The sequence below is a fragment of the Oryzias latipes genome, chromosome 1 (genome assembly GCF_053564925.1).
Source record: "Oryzias latipes strain Hd-rR chromosome 1, Olatipes_Hd-rR_3.1".
Lineage (NCBI taxonomy): Eukaryota > Metazoa > Chordata > Actinopteri > Beloniformes > Adrianichthyidae > Oryzias > Oryzias latipes.
This window is the reverse complement of record NC_136237.1, coordinates 34,566,841-34,590,041: the sequence shown is the minus strand read 5'-3', so window position 1 is coordinate 34,590,041 and position 23,201 is coordinate 34,566,841. Positions and strand designations below refer to the sequence as shown.

At 36.6% G+C, this 23,201-nt stretch overlaps 1 protein-coding gene across 4 annotated transcripts in view; it reads right to left on the bottom strand.

Annotated features, from left to right (window-relative positions):
• pik3r5 (phosphoinositide-3-kinase, regulatory subunit 5) overlaps nucleotides 1-23,201 on the bottom strand; it is a 38,163-nt gene that overhangs the window by 10,805 nt on the left and 4,157 nt on the right. For 2 of the 4 annotated variants that reach the window (XM_078953978.1, XM_011473806.4), the window contains exons 1-6: nucleotides 21,558-21,626; nucleotides 18,411-18,574; nucleotides 6,857-6,972; nucleotides 1,641-1,756; nucleotides 1,481-1,549; nucleotides 248-386 (exon numbers count right to left, since the gene is read on the bottom strand). In XM_078953978.1, coding sequence (XP_078810104.1) covers nucleotides 248-386; nucleotides 1,481-1,549; nucleotides 1,641-1,756; nucleotides 6,857-6,956 — 424 coding nt within the window. In that variant the 5' untranslated portion in view covers nucleotides 6,957-6,972; nucleotides 18,411-18,574; nucleotides 21,558-21,626. Of the gene's footprint in view, nucleotides 1-247; nucleotides 387-1,480; nucleotides 1,550-1,640; nucleotides 1,757-6,856; nucleotides 6,973-18,410; nucleotides 18,761-21,557; nucleotides 21,627-23,201 lie in introns of those variants that run through there. The other 2 variants (XM_078953988.1, XM_011473804.4) reach the window with 2 other exon arrangements.

Genomic DNA, 23,201 nt, shown 5'->3' with positions numbered 1-23,201 from the left:
TTCTGCTTATGTTTCAGTGTGTTATAAGTAGTTTATATCTATTAAACAGAAACAGAGAAGTTTTCCTGAAACAACAATCATCTACATCTACCTGTTTCTGCTGGGGACACCTGTAAGTATTTCCATTTGTACATAATGGGAAATGTAATAATTTGACTCGCCGCTAGAGGGAGGGCTATGACAATAGCAACAAGCCATTGAGCCATTGAGCTAATGTTCACAAATGCCCTTGATCTTTTAGACTTACCTGGAGATTTCATCTCTAGCTGTAATGTGGAGAGGAGGTCTCTGCACACACTGCAGTAAGGTTCAGGCCAGGTGAGAAAGATGTAAAACACCTTAATGGCTTCTTCCAGGAGATCTGTGTCTGGAGGAAGGTACGGAGTCTGAAAGCAAAGCACAAAACAGTCATTTTAATGCATGCAATTAAAAGGAAGGGTTTCATGGAATTTAAGTCCGCTTTGGACGCTTTTAAATAAATGTGCCACCACGTATATAACAGTTATTTTTTAAAGAGTTTTTTTAAAATACCAATGAACTTTTGAATAGATATTCTAAAATAAAAACCGGGCCAGATAGCAGGAACCAGAGTTACTTACTTAAGTATGACTTTGAACAAAATTTCATGGGGCAGAAGCTGAATTCAACAGTAGTGCACATTTGTTTTAAGAAAACTAAACAGAAATTTCACATTTTCTGAATCCCTCATGGAACCTGTCCTAGCTACTGTTGGGAGGGTGGAGTACACCCTGGACAGGTCGTTAGTCTGTCAGAGGGACACACAACCACACAAAGACTTACATTTACACCTAAGGATAACTTGGTAACCAAATTAACTAATTTGGTATGTTTTTGGACAGTGGGAGGAAGCAACCCCACAACGATTCAATCTATACTATTTGTCACATCAGGCTGGTAACAATCTTATTTCTGCTACTGTTTTTAAAACATCCTGAACTAGCAGGCCTCATTTCACCATCATAATGAATGAGCACATATTACTGCAATACTGTAGTACTATATCACTGTAGTACATTTGAAAAATATTTCCCATTATTAGCCGCTAGATATTTTTTTTGTCATTAATACAAAAATAAGCACTTTTGACCCAACAATGCAAATTTTGTCCGTCTGAAAATTTAAAAATAACAAAACCAGGACATGAAACACCAACATGGGTTAACATCTTGGCAACATTGCAACATCAATACTATCACAGCAAAGATTCAGTTTGAACAACCTCAAAACAAAACAGAAAAGCAGAAGTGTCTGCAGGGGAAAAGCTTCTTGTCAGACCAGCAGAATTTGTGCTTTTTGAATATTTTTTTGCAACCCCGTAGTCTTAGTTACACCTCAAGCAAACGTCACAGCGGTTTGAATTGACGGACTTTGACTTTTTGAGAACAGAAAGATCTTGTTTGTGGATGAAATGGTGACAAAGGGCAATTGTGTTGACAACATCTTCGGTGACATTCTGTACCTGCAGCAGGGTAGATAAGAACATGATGGCAAGCGGAGCAACCAGCTCATATTGGCACTGCTCCTGAACCTAAAACACACACAAAAGCACAGTGAGAAACAACCAGATAAATAAGGAAACCTCTGAATATTTCATAATGTAAAGCTCTTTGTCCTCTCACCTCTTTTGCCTTCCTGAGGATTTGTTGTAAAAGGATGAGAAAGTTTTCAGGATCTCTTTTCACCAACTCTTCTAAGCTCCAGCGGTTCATTGACTGGCCGGCTGAGCACATCAGCACTGAAATATAACGATGTAAACAAGATAATATGTTTTAAAAAAATATTCCCCGTGAGATAAGTGAGATAAACGTTTGACTTCCATTTTTTCCACAAAAACAGATCACATAAACAAAGAAATAATGGATAAAAACAAACAATTATCAAAAGATTCCCAATCCAAAAACTCCAAAGTTGTCGCTTTGTTGGCTGACACCTATAATATTTAAAAAGATATGTAATTCAAATAGAGCCAAAAGTAAGCTTTCTTCAGTAATGTTATGCAAAACAATTCTAAATAATGTTACCGAGTGGTTATTTTTAGATCAGTACAGTAAAAAATACAAACTTTAATAATTTTTGACAGAGTATCTAAAAAATATTTGTGGATCTTTTGCTGCCAGCAGTAGCCCTAACTAGTAACATAATTACCACTTAGTAACATATTTGCACACATTTTGATAACATTAATGAAGAAATCTCACTTTTGGCTCCATTTGTACCAATCTGGGCTTAAATGCCAGGTCAATACCAGACCTAATCGTTTATTTTCTAAAAGACTTTATGCTTTTTGAACTTCAACTTAACACGACTTTTAATAAAGAGGCATCTTACACATTTTTTATTTTCTTAAATCGTTTTTTATCTGCAAAATACATTTTTACAAAATCATTGGATGGACATAGCAAACATATTTATATTTTGCACCTGTCATATCTGCACGTTTTTATTTTGTACATTTAATCTTTTTTGCATCGATATGTGACTGGTTTTAATATCATTGTACATGCAGACAGCAACCATCAAGAAATCTCATCTTATATTTGCTGATAAGGTTGCTACACACAAAGCTGTAATATAAAGATACAAGAAAACTATTCTTAGTAGAATCTCATTGAATTAAGAGTCTACAAAAACCGAAAATGCACATTCATGTAACCAAAAAATAGCTTTCATCAGTTTTACTGATTAACTAATATAAACTGAGAATTGTGAAAGACAATTTTTCAAACAAGTTAACTATTTAGATGGGCAGTTTGGAATGAAACTGATTTTTTTTAAAGTTTAAAGTAAAAACAAGACTAGCACCCCCTTTAAGAGAGTCCCAAAAACTGCATTATTTTAGGAAAACTCTGAAAATCAACCAGAAAGATTGAACCCAAAACCTCATAAGGCAACCATTTGACAGCAAATAATGGTGAAAAAAGGTGACAATTAGTAATTATTTTTACTTGGAATCATGTAATCATGTACTTGCTAAAGATCATCAGTGAAGTTTTGGGATAAAAATTCTGACTTTCAAAATAGTAAAATTGGGGAAAAGTTCTGTTTGTGCCCTCACTGCCCAAACTCGCTCAAAATGAGTCGATTTAGGATTAAAAAATTTGATTTCTTTTCTCATAAAGAAAAAAAAATCTAATATATTTTTGACTAGTTGTTAAGTTGACCATTAGAGAATCTCAAAAATGTAACTGTTTATCATTTACAGTCGATAATCACTTCTGAGACAACTTGGCTCTAGATATTTTTCAAACGATCTTCTTAAATAATATTTGTGTTGCTTTTTTGTGTAAACTAGGCCTGCAGAATGAACCGGGAGTGTATCCTCATGGCGATATCAGCCTGTGGGGTGTATTATTGTAACAGATGGGTTAAACAGCAATAAATGGCCTTAAATGGTTACAGACATTCTAAAATATACTTATGGCAGCTTGAAAAATTGATTTTAAAAAAATGAAAAAGGCCATTACACATTTCACCATTTGGATAGAGCCCTTAGATGCCCACCTCCATATAAATATGGATCATTTGGTTGACTTTTTTTTTTTTTTAATAGAACCGTTGCAGTGAAATGCAAATAATGTTTTTTTTTTTTTTCATTTTGCCATCTGTTCATGTATTGCAATTCACATCGCACATTGCAAGTTCGTATCATGAAACCCTAGTGTGAATTAACTTGCAGCCGTCAACTAAAAAAGCTTGTTTGCCACATAGATGCGTTTTGCCATCAAATATGTATAGTTAAAGATGGTATTTTTTCCTTTAAACAAATACACAAATATTTATTGATGCATAATACAAAAAAATAAGATTTGCAAATTAAAATGAGTATTTAGAATTTTGCTTTACAAAAAAAAGTTTATTTTACATGTTGAATAATTATTACTATTTATGTGAGGGTTTTATATGCATTTGCATTTCTCCTCAGTAAACAGAAATGTTTTTCAGGAAGCATGTCAGTTTCTCCTGTACTCGATTATAATGTCTCACTTTTTAAAGGAGGATTTGCATCATAAGAAAATTGACTGCAGGTATAATTTAAACAAGCATGTAAAGCTGTCGCTTTGATCCACATGAGAAGCAGCAGAATGACAGGTAGAAAATATCACAGCAGTTTTTCAAAAATACCCCACTAAATACCAGCCCAAAACCAAACTGGGCTTCAAGTTTCAGCTCGCATGTAAATCACAACATTTGACTTATGGGGTAAAAACCCCAAAGCTCATTTCCACACTCGTGCGTCATCCTGCGTGTGACTGGTTGATGCTGACACGCAGGAGGCAGCGCAGATCTGATACGTCCGCACGCCCAGCACCACTGTAACTCCTGCTTCACGATGCTTCACTCATGCTGCGGTTTGTGCCACCACTTCCTCCCAGCTGTCTACTCTCACAACTTCCTCCAACACCCAATAATAATACGCTTCTTTAGTGATATGAAAGCAACAGCATCACCAGCAAAAAGATCAGCCGCCCCTGCACTCATGAGCACCAGGCTCCGGCTGAGCGTTCTTGTTGGGAAAGTGTGAACAAACAACAGCCTTCTGTTTGACATTGAAGTAAACAGAACAAACTAATGTGGGTCTCAGGGTTGAAGCTTCTGAGAAAGTGCAAAGCCTTAAATGTTCCAAGAAACACAATCACAAGAAGGTTAGATGTTTTTTAAAGGGGGCAAACCCTGTAGGGTTTGAAAGCTACTTCGCTTGATGGCATATTTGTGGGAGAAATTGTGTTGCATGAACAATTCGAATCTCTAACTGAGCAAGCGGCGAAGATCTGCAGACCCACTCAGGTTTACATGATGCTGCACCGCAAAACCATAGATTTTCTTTAAATAAGCAGAAAAAAAAGGATGCGGTAAGACAAGTTATCTTACCAAGAATTCTTGATTTAGGAAAACGATTCTAGCCATTAAGACATGTTTTGGAATTGAAAAACATTCTTAATAAGCTTAATTTTTCTTGCAGGACAGAAAATAAGATTAAAAAAAATGGTCTTCAAAACTTTCTTAAGATTCAGTTTTAGCTGTGTGGATTTTTTTGTACCTTAAATGGGATTTGCTAAGATCTAGAAAAAGAGGTCTGGAGTGGTGTGGAGGGACTGACGTCCTCTACAACTGCCTGCCTGAGAAATATGTCAAAGTAGAAAATTTCTTAACTGCAATCCTAACCAGCCTTCGTTCAATGTGCTTTTTTTTTTTTACTTCAGCAGATTTGCAAGCCACAGACAAAGCCTTCACACACAAAAACAATTGAATTTGAGGCTTGTCAACAACCTACAGCTACTAAGAGATAAGCCTGCTCAGATGCTATGATTAAATGTTGTCAATCACATGTTGTGATTTTGTATTTTATCTCTTTGAATAAAAGCATTTGTACATATATTTTGTATCTTATTCTATATATACTTGTGCTTTTTTCACATCATGGGCAGGGGACTACAGGTGAAAACTGACCTTTGGGCAATAATGGCTTTTTTAACGATGTATAACCATAAGGGTGGTTTTTTATTGCACTGTGCCGTTTCAAATAAATAAATAAATTATTATAATTGTTATTATTATTATTATTATTAGACTCCAGAATGCCCGTGACTCTGAAAGGGACAAAACGGGTCTAGATAATGAATGGACTATTACAAATATTGTTATTATTAATAAAAAATAAATCTCTTCATCTCTCAATAGGTGAACTTTTCAAGGTCTCGGTGATGTTATATAACCTGCAGTCGAGGCAAAATTTTCATATCCTGGTTATCTCATCGACAGCTCGTGCATTTAGCAGAAACATCTTTCCAACTTCCACATTTTGCTGAAAAGATTATCATCCCTAGAGCCGCACATGATATACATGATGCAGTTTTTCCAGTCCAACATCTGTAACATCTAGTCTGCTTGTTGTTGTTTTTTTCTCCTTTTTTTAAATTTAGTGAGATTTTAGCCACTTTTGAAAACCTCACATGATCAGAATTCATCAAACAGGTACTCCAATGTAGCTTGATATTGGTATAGCTTGGCGACTTTTTAAATAATGAATATAAAGCTTATGCTTTTCAAGGTAAACAGTAGGTGGGCCTTCAATGAGGTATCAAAGCATAAAAAAAAAAGAGTTGACATTGTAAATTATAGGAGTTTTTAATTAAATAAATGATTTTAGGGGATACATTTTTACAGGAACCTACATGGTTGGGTGTAGATTTATGCAACCACCTGGACCTTTCAAATAAAAGCCTGAACATTTGGGCCATCTGACATTTTCTGTGTGCAGCGTGAGGATGCACAATTGTTCCACATTCCCTCTGAGGCAGACAGTGTCAGTCTGTTGCCAAAATAATGGCAGAGACGGAAGCAAAAACACAAAACGCTGGTTTTCTTTCGCATGCAGCAGGTCACGCAAACATTCAACAGGTGGAAGGTTTCATTCTCTCATCATTTTAAGTTCAATTTTACTTTTTTTTTTTTTTTAGAATGAGTTTTTATGAGTAAATGTTATTAAAATCTGCCGTTGGGGCGTTTGCGAAGGCTTGAGTTGCACAAAAAGTGCCATATGAATAAAGTTGATTAATTTATTGAAAACATTTCAGATAAATACTTGCTCATACTGACAGTAAGGTAAAAAGAATACAAAAATTAAAGCTTGTTTCCACTTTGATACAATGATTTTCCTTTAAATCCACATTAAACTGTGAGTTAGTTGGGGACAAAACACTGTGTCGCATTGAAACAAAGGCTTTTATGGACTTATTTCCGATAAACATCATTCCCTGTTGCAGCTCTTTACAATAATCTGCTCTACAATGTCTAAAGAGAGTCCTTCAACAACACTGCATGCCCGGTGTCTTACCATTCCAGTGGTGCGCTGCTGTGGGACTTTGTCTCAGCCCATCCAGACACCTGTCCAGAGCATGCTGGATCCGATCCTCTGTGCACGAGGTGTGCTGCATCTTCCTCACTCAGGCTCTGAGGAGGGGCAGGAAGGAGAGTTGACATTAATCCCAGGAGTTTCATAATGCCATGCCCACTCACATATTCTGTGGAATGTTATCTCCAAATGCTGCTCAATTCCCCAGTAATGTTCAGAGGCTCACATGCACACACAGGTGTCCTGTCTGTTGTGCATGTTATGACAGGTTGGTTATTACACCAGTTTTTGCATGAAGGCTTATCAACCGGTAAGTATGGAAATCAGGGCAAGAGGACACGCAAGCCATAAAGGGAAATTTCTATGTAATAAGGGAAGAAGAAACTGTTTTTATGGTTACTGTTTGTTGCAACGAATGGATAACCCATCAGTTTAGCACAATTACCTGTTGAGCGGCACAGAGGAACCTCAGTAACCCATGATTAGTTATACTTCTGGTGAAAAATGTAGAGAAATTAAAGGATTTGATTAGAAAATGCTACAAAATCTTTTACAGATGGTACATCCCACTTGTGGAATTAGAAATTGTAATTCATTTGTAGCAAAAACGTTTTTCACCAATGACTCATTGATGTGCTGAGCTTCATTTTTTTTTTTTTTTAAGTCGTCTTACGGGGTTGTTTTTCATGCAGAAACAGAGAAGAAAGCAGGTGTGGCAACTCGTTTCAGTTCTGTTATGAGCACATTTCTTGATGACTTATATCCTTTAAAAAAATCATTTTCTGATCATTTTTCATCTAAAATTTTGTAAACAATCTTGTTTTGAAACTTAAGGTGCTCCAAAGTAGAATTTGAAAAAAAAAGCATTTGACCACCAAACAGAGCTGCTATTGAGAGTAAGGACAGCAAAAACAGAAGTTCATCTGTTCAGAATGGTCCACTTTTTTCACAGATCAATACTGCATTTAATGATCTATAAATTCCCCCAGTTTTGATGTAGATCCATAAACTAAACAGACACCTGAGCACACTTTCAGAACTCCTATGACTATGACTAAAATTAATCATCAGGTCATTATTTACTGTAACCCCACAGATGATCGAACATCAAGAGGCCTGCCTCCACTCTTTATCAATCAGAGCTTTTAACGGTTTTTATTTTCATATAGTCAAACCAGTAGTGTGTGTGAACAGACAACTAACAAAAAGCAATCAAACCAAAACGTAAAACCCTTTTTTATACTCAAGTCTTTAATCTTCATGTGTCCTGGCACACCGATTTTTTTGTAAGTAAAAAATATTCCTGCCAGTCTTCATTAAAAGAAGCAAAGAGAGTTCAGTGTTAGGGCATCTGTGGAGCTGATTCTGAGGATACCCTTTAAAAGGTAGTCAACAGCTCCATAGGTTATTAAAGTCTTTTGGTTTAATAAAAAATAGATTTAAAAAAATCCAAAGGGAGTATACTTATATAGCACTACCTTCTTAGAAGACCCAAAGCACTTTACAGTCACAGTCCCCATTCATCCATGCACACACACATTCACACACTAATGGCAGCTCCACTACCGAACACTGGCACCAATCAATCGGGAGCAATGTGGGGTTCAGTGTCTTGCCCAAGGAAACTTTGACACATGTGTTAGTAGGGCAGGAACTGATCCTGCGGTCTTCTGATCAGAGGTCAACCACTCTACTACTGCACCATTGCCGTTTCACTTTTCAAAATACATTTTGAAAAGCAAGAGCCTGATAATAAACGTGCTGTAACCCAGTTTATATTTACCATCACAAAATACACGTCAGTTCTTTTTAAAATAACGTGTTAATACATTTGGAATTCCCCTTCAAACTTCTTTAAGCCTTTTTTATAGTCAGACAGCAACATGAGCAAATATTAGAAAAGATCATCTTGTGAAAATGAAGAACCAAAACTTCCACCAAAGATGGGGGAATCTTATTTGGAAATGTTCCATTTTAAGAAATAGTCGACATTTTCTGTAAGAAAAATAAATAAATAAAAGGTACATCAATTCAAAAGGTTTTTGCCACATTAAAAACTGGTTTGTTGCTATGATGATACCCTTAGCTCAAGGTAGTCCATTTAAGTGTACTACAAGTATTCCTATTCTATACTTTTTTGTTTTTGTTTTTGGTCATTGGTTCTAAATGAATTAAATTCTGGCTTTAAACAGGATGATAGCAAATACTTCAGTGTATTTAAATCAATTCATATAAACAGAAAAACTGAACATAAAGGGTGACCTTCAATGTCTTCCAGCACTTTTAGCTTTTACTTTTTAGCAAAACAAAGTTAGTAAAAATACAATAAGAGAAGACAAGTATACGCAAAAAGAGGTCTACTACAAGTGGTCCGCACTAAACGGAGGCAGTAAAAGTTTATTTTTATATACTATCTGTATCTTGTAAATGTTCCAATTTAGTCTGAAGAAGTATTCAGTTTGTATACTTCTTACACTACATGTACATGGTCCACAGTATACTTGCTATACTTATGTTTAAGAATATTTCATAAAATATACTTTTTGCTAAGGTTAACGTCAAACTCCAGACAGAAAAAGGGAAGTCTTTAAATAGAATTTACTATTTACAAGATGCAGTAAACAATCAACAAGTTTAATCTCTTAAGAAGTAACACGGAGGGCTGAGTTGATCTAATATACCAGAATACTGACATTAAAAAAAAATACTACCTATTTGCTCATATTGCTGTCTTACAATAAAAAGGCTCAAAGAAGTAGAATTTTTTGTAGCCACAGTGACAAAGCACATACAAACTTGCCACATATACAGTAGGTGTGGTAGCTAAACTGAACCTGCTGATTTAACATAACAAAACAACAATTCTGACAAACAGATTCCAAAGAAAAATGGTGTTGAAATGCTCCAGACAAGAAATAAACCAGACAAAAACGTTGTGGTTGGACCGTCAAAAAACAGTGAACAAAAGAATGCCTTCAAATGTAAATAGGGTGAAGCAGCATTGTGAGTTAGAGTCAGAACATCAATGTGAGACTGATAGATATTTAAATACTGGCTGTGGCTTCTTTAAAAAAAATAAAAATAAAAAGGGAACCCAAAAACATCAGAGAATCTTTCAAACCAATCTTCTGCATTTTGGCCTTAGTTTGTGTTTTGTGACCATCCACCCAGAGGTGTGTTGTTCTTTTGACAAATAGATTAAGTGATAAAATCAGAAAGACCAACAATTTTTATAACTATTACTTACTAAAGAAATTAGATACAATTTTAATGGTGACCTATAGAGTCAAAAGTACAGAAAAAAATATTTTTCACTATAATTTAAGCACTCCATCATTCCTAAATGTTATATTCTTTTATCAACATAAAAAATAAACTCAACATTACTCCAAGTTTACTCTAGCTAATGTACAGAGATCTTCATGCAGTCATGATTAAGAACAAAACGTCTCAAAATTTCCCCTGAAAGTGTGACTAATTCCACAGCGTTCACAGGAAATGTGGACAAAAACAAACGAGCACTGGAAGATTTATAGAAATAGTAATTGACTTTTTTTATCTTTACACCTACTTATTTATTAATCAAAGGGGACAAAACAGCAGAGGATGCTAGAAAACGGTTAGGGTGTGGAGTAAAGAATTTATAGCACGCGTAGACACATGGTCACCGATGCTTTCTGATCTCCTGTTTGTTCTTAAAGTGTAACCCCTTCATATTCCAGGTCACCAATTTGCAATGTGTCATTTAATCCAGGACTCAACTGAATTTAGCATCACGGGGAATGGGAAAAATACCGTAGAATATTTTGTTTTTATGTCATACGAAATCAATTCAGACAGAAAAGGGTTAAATCTTACAAGCAGTCCAAAGATGCTGTTCCACTGCATTTAAAAACCAGTATTTAAAAAGACCACAAGTTCCAAACAGGAAGTACCTGCTGGCTCCAAGAAGCCAAAATCCCATAGACTTCTATTGACAAAAAAAGAATCGCTATTACATTCAGTTTGTCAGAATAACCATTCTTGCATGTATCCCCTTTTTTTAAACATCTTTCTTTATTTTAAGTTATTCAAGCCCTACGCTGACCAATCAGATGCCTCAATAAAACTTGACTGTGGACCCCAGCTTGAACATTCGAAACGTTGGATTGACAAATCTTCCAAAGCCCGCTTTCAAGTGGCAGCGGTGTGGACATTCAACAAGCCCAGTCCTTCTATAGAAAGGTCGACTCAGACCTTTAGACCAATCCCGGCTTAATGATGTTATCTGGTTCCAACATGGCGTCATCCTTACCGCAAAAATATGGCAACTGAATTAACTTTATTTTGTTGAAGCTGGAAGTACAGCATTTTCTATGGGTGACATCCCACTCACTTTGTCCAGTTCTCTTATACAGTCAATGGGTTTGTGTTTTTCTGCTTTGTGTTTCTACTTGCATATTTTCTGAACTTATTATATCTAACCTCTAGATTTCAAGTGACATTTACACATTTAACACATGGATCAAAACATTGAAAATTACCTTTTAAATGTAGGCATTCCAATTATATCTACACTTTACATGCAACGTATTTAGTAATATATTGATACTTTGATTTGATTTTAGATATAACAGTTATCAATGACAATGTTTATGGTTAGGATTCAAATTAATATGAGGATTTACATTTAAACCAAACATTTACTTTACAATTCAGATTTGAATCAAATTTAACATTTAAATGCACAATGTAGGTATATAACGTAATATTGTTTTTTTTTATTCATGTTTTGTTTTTTCCATCGCATTTCCCTTAATGCATTTCCTTTTTCTCTCTGTGCAGACATTTTGTTGAACTTGTACTTCTACTTATTGCAATAACAAAAGGCAATTCATTCAGAATTTAGATTTGTCAAGTTTAGGATTGGCATTTTGACATAATAAATAACTTTTAAATTAGCTGTTAGACTTCTTTTTTTACACATACTTTTAGAATATAAAGTGATTTATATTTAACATCTTTTTTCCTTTTAACGTTAATATTTACATATATATTTACTAAATGGCATTTCTATAACCCCTTATAGCATCTTTTGCAATATTTTCTGACTATAATGCGATTAAATGTGGCAAATCTTGGCTAGATCTGATAGAACTGTGAGATCACTTTGTCATTGGGTGACCTTTATTCCTGTAGTTACAGTTCATTAACAATAACATTAAACACAGATGTAAACATCACAGCCATGCAGCCTCTTCTCCCAAGGCTGTATTGTGTCTAGGAGGAGGCCCGGATGGCACTGAGCAGAACTGAGCACAGTGGATACTTCTGCTGAGGGCTCCGGTCATTGTCATGGCTTGACGGGGCTGGATGAGAGCCCGGTGAGAGTGGAAGGAAGTAATAAGTTAGACTTGAGGTGACTCCCACATCCAACTTAGAGTTCACTGGAGACACGGTGAAACAAAGAGGTGAAGCCCTTGCATGATGCAGTCATATTCACCTCAAATAACACTATCAAAAGCCACTTTTCAGCTTGAAAAAGGTATTTTCAAAAAAATGTAATCCACAGATTCACCACACAGTAGTATTAATGTGTGCAAAAACAGGGATTTTGACCCTAAATTCTGACTGATTGTTGTTTTGATGACTTAACCATAAGCTGATAGTCAAGTTGCAAATGTGCCATTTCAGAAGAGGATGTATGCAGCACATCCCTAAGAGTCAACAAGGTCACTTCCACTTTTTCTGGGCTTGCATCTTGCAGCATTCAAACAGCGTTGTAGCCGGTTCACAGCGAGCCAAATGGTGTTGCAGCATATTGAAACTGACTGTCGTCACTGGCATTTGAAAGCAATTGGGGGGTTTATAAGATAAAGTGAAGGATTTTCTTTACACTGTATTTATCTGCAAGGCAAAAACAATCACATCCAAAACTCTTCACATACTGATGTTGACTTTCCTTCACTTTCTCTTCTCTTTTTTCTGCTCACAGAATTGTTTAAAAACCCGACTGAAAAACAAATACTTACTCAAAGTTTCAATTCTAATGTAGGTTCTGATTGTGTCAAATGGATGCATTTCCTCAAATTCCTTTCAATAAAAAAATCATTAGAGCTACAGATGTGAGTGTTGTACCTTTCAGAAGCATGTGCTGCACTTTCCCCTGTGGATGACTTCCAAACGTTGAGTGCTGTCAGCAAACACCAAGTGTGGTGTCAACACCCTAATGTTTTTTTTAGTGAAATAAGGGTGGTAATATCACAGAATTCCAGCTATAAAGAGGTCAACTAAACCCTAGGGCTAAAAAAGCAGCACCTGCAGGTCAGCATAAAAAAAGAGGGTCTGGATTCAGTGAGGTGAAAGTTTAGCCAGGGGACAACAACACAGAAGTACACAAAAACAAAAAAAGGGTTTGGGTAAGAAAAGCAAATGAAAAAGCCCACGGCATAAATCCAGATAATGTTAATTCATAAAAAAATGTAACAAATGCATTTTGATAAATTGTGGAATAGAGAAGAAGTGATAATCAGACTGTAGCAGAACTAACCAGATTTCCTTTTGGTGCTTTTGTTTCTTCCTGATCAGTGATGGCGTTGGATAAGAACACCCACAAAAAAGCACACACTTGTAACAAACATTTCTGATGGTTTAATCAGAAATGGTAATACCATTGACTGTTAAAGAGAACTAGACTGAGTGACTCTTTCCCAGTCGTGTTCCAAACAGGCAGTACCCGCTGCCTCCAAGAAGCCAAAACCCAGTAGAATTCTATTGAGAAATAAACAACTATTACTCAGATTTGTCAGAATAGCCATTCTTGATCTGATAGCTGTTTTTCCTGTGTTCTTGCTAATCCTAATCTTTTATTAATGTTTTTTTTTCTGTAGTGCAGTTATTAAAGTTATAAACTGACCAATCACATGCTTCAATAAAAATACGTGATCTCACAAATGTTTGATTGACAGATGTATGTAGCCTGCTTTCAAGTGATAGGGCTGTGGCCTCCCAACAAGCTCACTCTTGTTTGACGAAGGAGGTTTCCATAGAAAGGTCGACTCAGACCGACTCGGATCAATCACTATACTCACATCGTCTGGCTCCAATACTACGGCGTCCGTACCGTGAAAAAACGTCAACTGAATTGACTTCATGTGGTTGGAGCTAAAGTAAGCCCTTTTCTATGGGTGATGTCACGCTCACTCTGTCCAGCTACTCATATACAGTCAATGTTTGGTAGAAACAAGAAAAAAAAGGAGAAAAGTTTTGCTATTCTCTGCCTTTTCAAACCGAGTCTGCTGGACTTTTTTCAAACTAGGACATTTTTTCTTACTACCTCTTTTTCGACACTTTAGAAGTCTTCATCTCTTGCTCATGTTTTAGCTCCAACACCGAGACAAACTGAACTATTCCAGTTCTACACCAACTGTAAAAACTAAATCGGAAGGATATAAAAAGTTCTTTGTTACAGGATATTAATCTTATTATGAAAGCTTTTCAACAGCAAAATAACCTTAGCATAAGAAAATATGAATTCATTAGAAAGATTTTTTGCTTACTTGAATTTATTTTATTTGAAGAATTTCTTTACTTATTTCTATATAGGGGGCCTGTTTTTACAGTGCATGATTTCCTCTCTGTACCATATTTTTCACCATCTCCCCACAAACTGCTTCCCATCTCTCCCAGTGATCCCATTACAACTGCTTCCTAACAGGAAGACAGCTTCCCTGCTTCTCTGGGGAAGCAGGTGCTTCTATTGTTGCAATGTGATCTTGCTCTTAGATATGCTCCCACAGACCGTGGAGATCTCTGTACAGTAAGCGTGTCTGTCTTTTCCACCGATTCTTCCACTAAAGATCCTTCTCATGGCCAGCAGAGCTTTTCTCCGCTGGATGTGAACCGGCTTCTCACAGCTTAAGGAAATAACAGCAGTCCAACTCCAAAGCTTCGGCACACACAATTGCTACCAAGTAGAAATGTAATTCATCCGAGGTGGAGTCAAACCAACACCTGTAATGATTTGGAAATGCCATCAGGCAAAATTGTCAGCCGCCTTTGACATCTGTCAGTTGTGTCAGCAGCTGATGTAGATGAGGCAACAGAAGTGTTATCTTTTTTTTTTTTTAATCTAAAGGAATTTGTTGTAAAGGCTTTGATTTATGGTTGTCAACTGCTGTTCTTGAGACCAAACAAGCTCTCAATTTATAACTTCATGAAATTCTGGTTTTGTTACAATATCTATGGATTTCCAGCCCATCTGTTGCAGAACATCTTCTGATGAGGACCCAATGCTTGTTGAAGATTCTCTGAATTGACCTCCTAAGTTTTAAACCATCTTAACTTCTGTTTTCTATATTTCTGGTCTTAAGGTGCCATCCTTTCAGTTGAATTAGTCCAAATTGAGTTTCATATCTCATTAAACTGCCTGGTTCACTGTTTCAAGATTATTCACATGTGAAAGAAACTTAACTGACAAACATGCTTTATGTTGAGAAGTGAATCACACAGGATTGTTGACATTGTTAATTCAGGTCAAAGCCTGCTTAACGTGGCAAGATCTAAGTTAACTAAAAGACTGAAGTCAATACAGGATCAAGCTGGCTTCGCTTGAGAAACCTGAGTTAGTGATGAGATTCCAAGCAGGTCTGTAATCTTGGAAACCAGGTGTAAAGAAATGATTTCGAAATGATGATCAAACCCGAAATCATTTCGGGTTAAGGATGTTTGCATTGATTTAAAGTTGTGAAATGCTAAACTCCACATTAAAGAAATACAATAATTTCTTATTTTCAAAAATGAGAACCTTAGATTGGATAAGTGGAGTTTGTCTCAAAGACCCACTCCAATAAAAATGATGCTCTTGGTGTTTCTGACATGTTCTTGTGGCACTTTTTTGATGATGTAGGAAATAAAGAATTTAAGCTCAAAATTGCATTTCTGAGTTTTTCTTTATCAAAACCATTGGGAATCAAGAGAAGACAAAATATACAGTTTGAAATAAAGCTTACGAGAGGTAAAAAAATATTCTGAGCAGGCTACAAGCCCAGGAAGGGGACAGTGGGTGGGGTTGTCTAGCATCAACGGTCACTGACAACTCAGAGGTAAATTTCTAAAAAAGTACTACTACTCTGCAGAAATTATGTCCTGGAAAACAACACAGTTTTTCTTCAAACTTTGGCTAAAAAATGGCGTAATCATTATTAATGGTCCGCTTTTAAAATTGATCAAAAAATGATCGGAGTGGCACTTTCAGGTGTATTACAAGAAATAGAATTTGCTGGAAGATGCCGATGAGACACTAGACATCTGTGTCCACTTTGCCCTCCTTATTAATTTACTATTTCAACAACCTTAACTTCATATTTTTGCTTTTATGTTTTTTGCTTCTCCAAAGCTCCGCATATTGGACAATGGCTGCACTGAAACAGTTCCTCCCGAATTATTTCCTGATCCATAATCATCACTTGTAAATGGATGAAATCTAAATTGAGATTTGAACAAAATTCCCTGTGATGTGCCAAATAAATAAATCAAAAATAAAAATGGCAAGAATCACTGAATGTAAGTTAGCACCCAGACACAGCAAGAGTTCCTCCTAGAAAACAGAGATGCTCGGTACATCCTTTTTTTCCCCCCCATTTCCTTGATAAACACTGATAAGCATATGAAAATCTGAATGCAAATATGAAGTTCCGTCACATTAAGTTATAGTACTTCCTTCCAAACAGGAGGGTACCAGCATTTGATCTCCTGACTTACTTTACCACCTTGTTTGCTCCTCATTTACACACTGAACACCTGAAGGTTTTCACACTTCATCAGAAGCTGTTTTGATAGAACAAAACCCAGGATTTGATCTCAGAGGGTAAAGCATACACTGGCTGCTGAATTTCATGAGAGAAGAGAGATTGTTGCTCTTCTATCATGGCATGTTTGTGTGTGCCAACAGGCGTGTTTTTGTACAATATGTGCACAACAAACTTTGACACAGGCGCCAACCTCAAAAGTATGAGGTGTAAAAGGTGAACCTAAAGATTTCACTGATACCGCAGCAACGAAGAGACAAACAGGAAGCATTTCTGTGAATAACAGCAGCGCACTAGGATACCGTCATCCTCTCTCCTACACACATGCAACCGCTTCCACTACATTATCTGATCGAAGCGTCACATCAGGATTCAGGCTCCACTTTTTGAGCTGATGCCTCAGTTAAACTTCAACAGTTTTTATTACTCAGATGAGATGACTTTAATCAAACGGATTTTGGAATACAGTTGTTTTCCTGGGCTTGTGCAGGAACGATGAGCCAGGAGGAGGCAGGCAAAAATGTTTTGATTCGAGTTGCTTTTGAGAAAAACAAGGAAACACATTTGGTGACATAACGGACAATGATCATCTTCCCTGTTCCAAAAAAGAGGGGGAATTCTGTTTATCTCGTGAAAGCATCAGCAATAACTCACATTTTAAGCTTCTTCTTCTTTTTCTTTTATTGAATACAACCTCACGTAACCTCTGACATGACAGCAGAGTCATAGTCAGCACTTTTGTTAATAGATATTACCCTTAAGGAGTCCTTGCGTTAAGATACTTTGTTATATCTAAACAACTCAAGTATAGGATTCTGTTATGGGATTTAAGACACTATTTTTGTTATTGGTTTCCTTGTTACCATGGAGACATGACTATTCATAAAAACCATGCTGGAATCCTTGAAATTAAAAAAATATTCTACATAGTGAGGCGATTCTGAATAACAAGGTCTTTCAACATGGAAAACAGAAGACTGAATGAATTTGCCCAAGTCTGTAAATTCTGTGGAAGTTGACAAATAGCTCTAAAAATGGCATGACGACATCTGGGGGATCATGGGAGTTTTGACATAACCTGTCAAGGCAAACTGATTTCAAAAAGCTTTTTTTAAAGCTGGTTTGTAGGAAAGGCAAGAAAACTTTTGTGCAGTTAAAATCACCACAAAAAAAAAAATCAAAAAAAATCCCCACTGTCAACAGAATGTCAACTCATTGATTTATCATGGCGTTCTTAGTTGCCTCCACAGTCCCAGTAAAAACATACCCAAATCCGTCCATCAAGTGTATCAGGAAGACAAATTACTTTAAATCTGCTACATGAGATCACAATGGCTACAAAAGTCGTGGTGCAGGCACATGTGTGTTTCTTATTTCTGTACTTCCTCGCTGAGTATAAAAAGCATGAATCATAAAAAGCTCAGGAAAGCACAAGTTCCTCAAACATGATAAGACAGTAAATGATGATGATGATGGGGGGTGGGGGGGTGGGGGTGTCAGCATTGCCCTGCCTGAATAATGCCCTCACTGACAGGAAAGTGATTCAAACATGAATTAAAACTGTAATACGATACAACAAAACTGGCTAAAGTTCAACATCATGTTATTATAAACTTCTACCGGTAAATTTAGGTGCAACATAATAAAAGTACAGTTTGCTTTGCCAAAATTCTGGTCAGTGTGTGGACAAACTTGTCACTTGTGGACTATTTAATTTAAAAATCTATTAAAGAGTTAGAGGACGTTACCTGCAGCTCAATGCTCCGTCTCCATCTCCTCCGCTCCGCAGGTGAGTGACGAATAGTTCAGGTCCGTCGTTCATTCAATCATTCATTTCTGTCGGCGGTTGAAGCCTCATCATCCTGGGAAGCAGGAGTCAGATCTGTGGTTGCTGGAGCTGCGCTCCTTTACGCTTCACCAAAAATAAGAAAGAAAGAAAACACAGAGAGACTCATGGGAGAGCAAACAGGAAGTGTTGAGTCTGCTGCATGTGAGCACAATGAGGGAAGCTGCTGCTGTGGCTCTGAGCCTCTCTGCTTGCGTGTGCGCGCCTGTGGGCGTGCGCGCGTGGGAAGTGCATGCGTGTGTTTGTAGTTGCGTGTCTGAAAGGCTGCATGAGGATTTTAAAGGGATGTTGGCCCCTGAAAGGAAGTCATCTGCGCCATGTGTTTGTTTTCACGCTATTTTTCACACAGTAACCTGTCTTTGTTGGAAAGCTTTTTGTTTGTCCAGACTGAACTCTTCAGTCCAACATTAAACCTTTTCTCGAAAATTCTAATGAGATTTGGGGCACATTTATATTTGAAAAAACACCTGCAAACAGCTTTACTGGTCTTGAATAAAAAAAAAAGAAGAGCAAGAATGAAGGCTAAAACAATAATACAAGAATCAAACAAAGTATGAAAATTGTGTTTTTGGTGTTTAACATGTTTTTGTGGCATTTCTTTTAACGATAGTGAAAAACATTTCAAAATTTAAACTCAAAATGGTATTTCTGAGTACTTATTCAAATCGTGATTCAAGAGCAGAAATTTTGAAAAAGAGCTGGGAACGCTTTTACAACAGTGTCAAAAGATGATTGATTTATGGGTGACCTGGTATCTGTGATGGATCTTGTAAGAGGGAATGAGACTGAGTGTGTGTGGTTCTGTTGCACTGCAATATACTGGCAACTTAAGTGTGTACCCTGCCTTCCCCAAACAGCGCCTGGGAGCTCCAGCAACCCCATCGCCCCCAGAAGGGATTCAGTGAATTCAGTAAACAGATGGATGGATAGAAATACAGTTGTGGAACATCTGAGTCTTTCCAAAAGCTTCATCTATGTCCCCCCCATCTGTCCCTTCAGCTATCAGGCTGTTTAACTAATGTGCCCGATATGACTGTCATTTTATTTTACGAACTGTCATCTTATTGTTATTTATTGTTTGTGGTTGTGTGTGTTTTGCTGCCGGACACCTGGATTTCTCCCTTGGGAGATTAATAATGTTTATATCTATGTACAGCAAAGTGGAGCCAGTTTAGCTCGTGCTGGTTTGCGGCGCCTTCCGTCCATGAAACCAGGGTTTGAATCCGGGCTGCTCCCTATTCCCTTCTCTGCTTCTGTGCCAGTCCCAAGCCCGGATAAATTGAGAGGGTTGCGTCAGGAAGGGCATCCGGCGTAAAACATTGCCAAGTTAACCATGCGACTCATCCTCGAAAGAGGGGTTGTTTCGCTGTGGCGACCACTGATGGTAAAAGCAGACAGAGAAAGAATATATCTATGTACAGCAAAGCAGTGGTTAGAGCTGATCTGACTCAGGCTTTAACCGCTGATTGCCTCCTGCAGACCTTATTGGACAAGTGCTTGGGCTCCACATCATTATGTTGTTTATAAAATAGCAAAAGACCTTTAAAAGTGGTCAGTTCTCTTGGTTCTGCGTAATGTTTTTCCTGAGTCAGTGGTGTTCATTAACACTTCAGGAAGTGCAGTTTCAGTGTTATATTGTTTAAAATCTGACTGAAATGTGTTTAAAATGCCGTTTGAGTATAAAAAGCTGTTGAGTTGGATTAAAACAGCCTTTTTCAAAGATTTTCTAAAAAAATTAAGATACAAAAAAGAGAAATTAGCCACTACAATATGAAATGATCCAAACTACTCATTTCTATCATTTCTAACTGTGGAGACAAAACATTAGGCAGCAGAAAACTGGAATAAAAACATGTTGAGGCCTGTGAAAAATATAATACTGACTCTCTTTCATCATATACACACACAAATACAGCTGTTTTCTATCAAAATTGCATGATGGAGGTGAAGGGTCTAATAATTAAAGCTTTTTTGGAGTTAGCGGTCTCTGTGCAACCCCCACTTCAGGGAAATGCTCCCCCCTGAACACACATTTATACACAAAAGTGCACACACGCACACTCATTTAAATATCTAATTGAGTAGCTGTGAATTCCCCTTCTCTCTACTGTGGTGACAAACTTAAGTATTTCAAAGTTCTTACAATTCATCAACTTTAAAGCATTCATGTTCATCTTTTTCATGAAAATCTATAGTTTTATTAAATGAGAAATTCAAATGCCATTTTTTTTAATTCAACATTCGTTTTCTTTTATGTAAAAAGTATTCTGCGCAGCTCAAACATTTTGTGCTTTAACTTCAGAAGCGCAGCTCTAACGCAAACATAAAACCTTTATTTTAAAGCTGTGTGAAAGTTAAAATATTTGAATAATTTTCCAACATTGTGAGAAAGCTCAAAGTAGCAGGAAACCAAAAGCAAAATAGATGCTACCTAAAGGGAAAAAAAAATAAAAGCACACTTTGACACAACTCTGGAGAACTTCAAAAATACATGATTAAAGATAAAAAAAATTGACCAAAAACCTAAAGACATCCAACAACAACCATCGTCAAGTTTTTCTTCCAGACTTGAAGGGGAAAGTATCTACTGGAGAACCACTGTCAGGAATCCACTCAGACTTTTCAGCTTCCAGTTTTTTAGCAGGTCCTTTTAAAAGGACAGAGTTCTGAAGGGCAAACACTGCTAAATGATGGTGATGTGAACCCGTATGCTGAGGTGCCATGTGGTAAAAACCCTAAACAAGAAACAATGTCTAAGAAACTTTCCAATATTGCAACAGTTTAGACAAATAGACGACATGACTTTAAAAAAAGTCCATGATTATAAATATTCAGCAGATAAATAGGTTATTTTCTTGAATCGCAATTTTCAATCATGGCCAATCACAACAAAGCGAGAAATAAATATAGCTACACAGATCACACAAACATTCGTGACACTTTTACATCTGACTGGTCCAGAGCTACACCTAAACACAAAGCGAATTGCATCACAAACCCTGTTCTGTGTTGTGTCCTAAAAGCTGCCTCTCCAGTTGTTTATAGATACCTTCACTTGGGTTTTTAGTTACAAGATCACAGTGTTTGTGTCCTTTTCCAGTACCCTGCCAGATTTGTGCTCACCTGGCATGCCACACCCAAATCACCTCAGGTGCATACAGCAGTCAGAACCTTAATTGGTTCCAGCCATGTCATGTGCATACTTGTGCTTTTTTACTTTAGTATTAATTTACTGGCTTATATAAGTGGATTAATTTATTTTCAAAATGTTAATACATTTTTGTCATCTGCTTTTATTTTACATTCAGTTTTATTTTTTAAAAACTGCATTTGCTAAAAAAGAAAAACTTGACCTGACAGCAATGACAACATCCTTATTTTTTAATTCAAACAAGGCTGAGCCTATTGAAAACAAACAAAAAAAACACAGCTAAGGAAAAAGGGTGACTTTTAAAAAACACCGATTTCTTTTCTAATCTGTTTATGTTAAATATCCTCAACCACATGATGCCATGATTTAACATGACAATACATTCATGAATATCCACACATCTATACAACTATACCCATTTTTGTGTTTAAGCATATTATAGTATAAAAATGAATATGAAATATGAGATTTATTATCAACCAAAAAAGATTTTAAAAAAACATGTAAAATCTCAGCTGTTGAAAGCCATCTTTGCTTTTTTGTTGCTGCCTTTTCTTTTGTCATGTTGACATGTTTATAATAAAGTTATGTGCATGTGTGGGTTTTCCCAGGACTCTCCAGTTTCCTCCCACCATTTCCTCCATACTAATACTTCATAGGTTCAGTGGTGTTTCCAAATAGAGAGGGTCTCCAAATTATTCCCTATAGGTGTGAATGTGAGAGCTTGTATGGCCCCGCGACAGACTGGCAACCTTTCTAAAGTGTACCCGGCCTTTGCTCAACAGTGACTGGATAGGCTTCAGTAACCCTGTTACCCCTAAAGGGGTTTAACGGATGGATCGATTTTTGTTTCTTCTTTCAAATTAGCATTTTCTCAATTCTTCAGTAAGTTGTTGTATTTTTCTTTTGCGGGTTTCTAGTTTATTTTCTCATTTTGCTTTTACACTATGTTTGCACTGACACCTTCAGCGTGTTTTTCTTACACACTCTAATCTGTATTACCTGCATAAACGTTTTTATTCTTTCTCCATTTTTTTTAAGAAAAACCTTTGTGCGTGTTTTCTCCTAATTCGCCTTTTTGAAGTTTAGTAAGGTCTGCAAAAATTGTCGACAGCTGGAGACTAATTATCATACTTCGATCTGGTGTGTTCATTTTGGGTATTGAAATTAGCGATATTAAGAATATTGTTTGCATGGTTAACTAATTGACACTTCTTCTGAAAAAGATTCACATTTGTGTCAATTCATTGTTTTTGAGGGCATTTTTAAACAGTAATTGCAAGATATTGAACATAAAATGAAATAGTATTTCTTATATGTGCTTGTAATGTTATATAGATAAAATACGTTTTTTTTTACACTTTAAAACTAGATTTTGTCTGTTTATATGCTTTTCAGAGGCTGTGGGCTCAAAATGTAAAGGGGATTTTTTTCCTGTGCTCGCTTGATTAATCCCCCACTAACTTGGTAAAAAACAAAGATGCTAATCTGTAAATGAGTTGCAGGAATATCTGAAAGGTCATGAAAATCCTCAATGGTCTT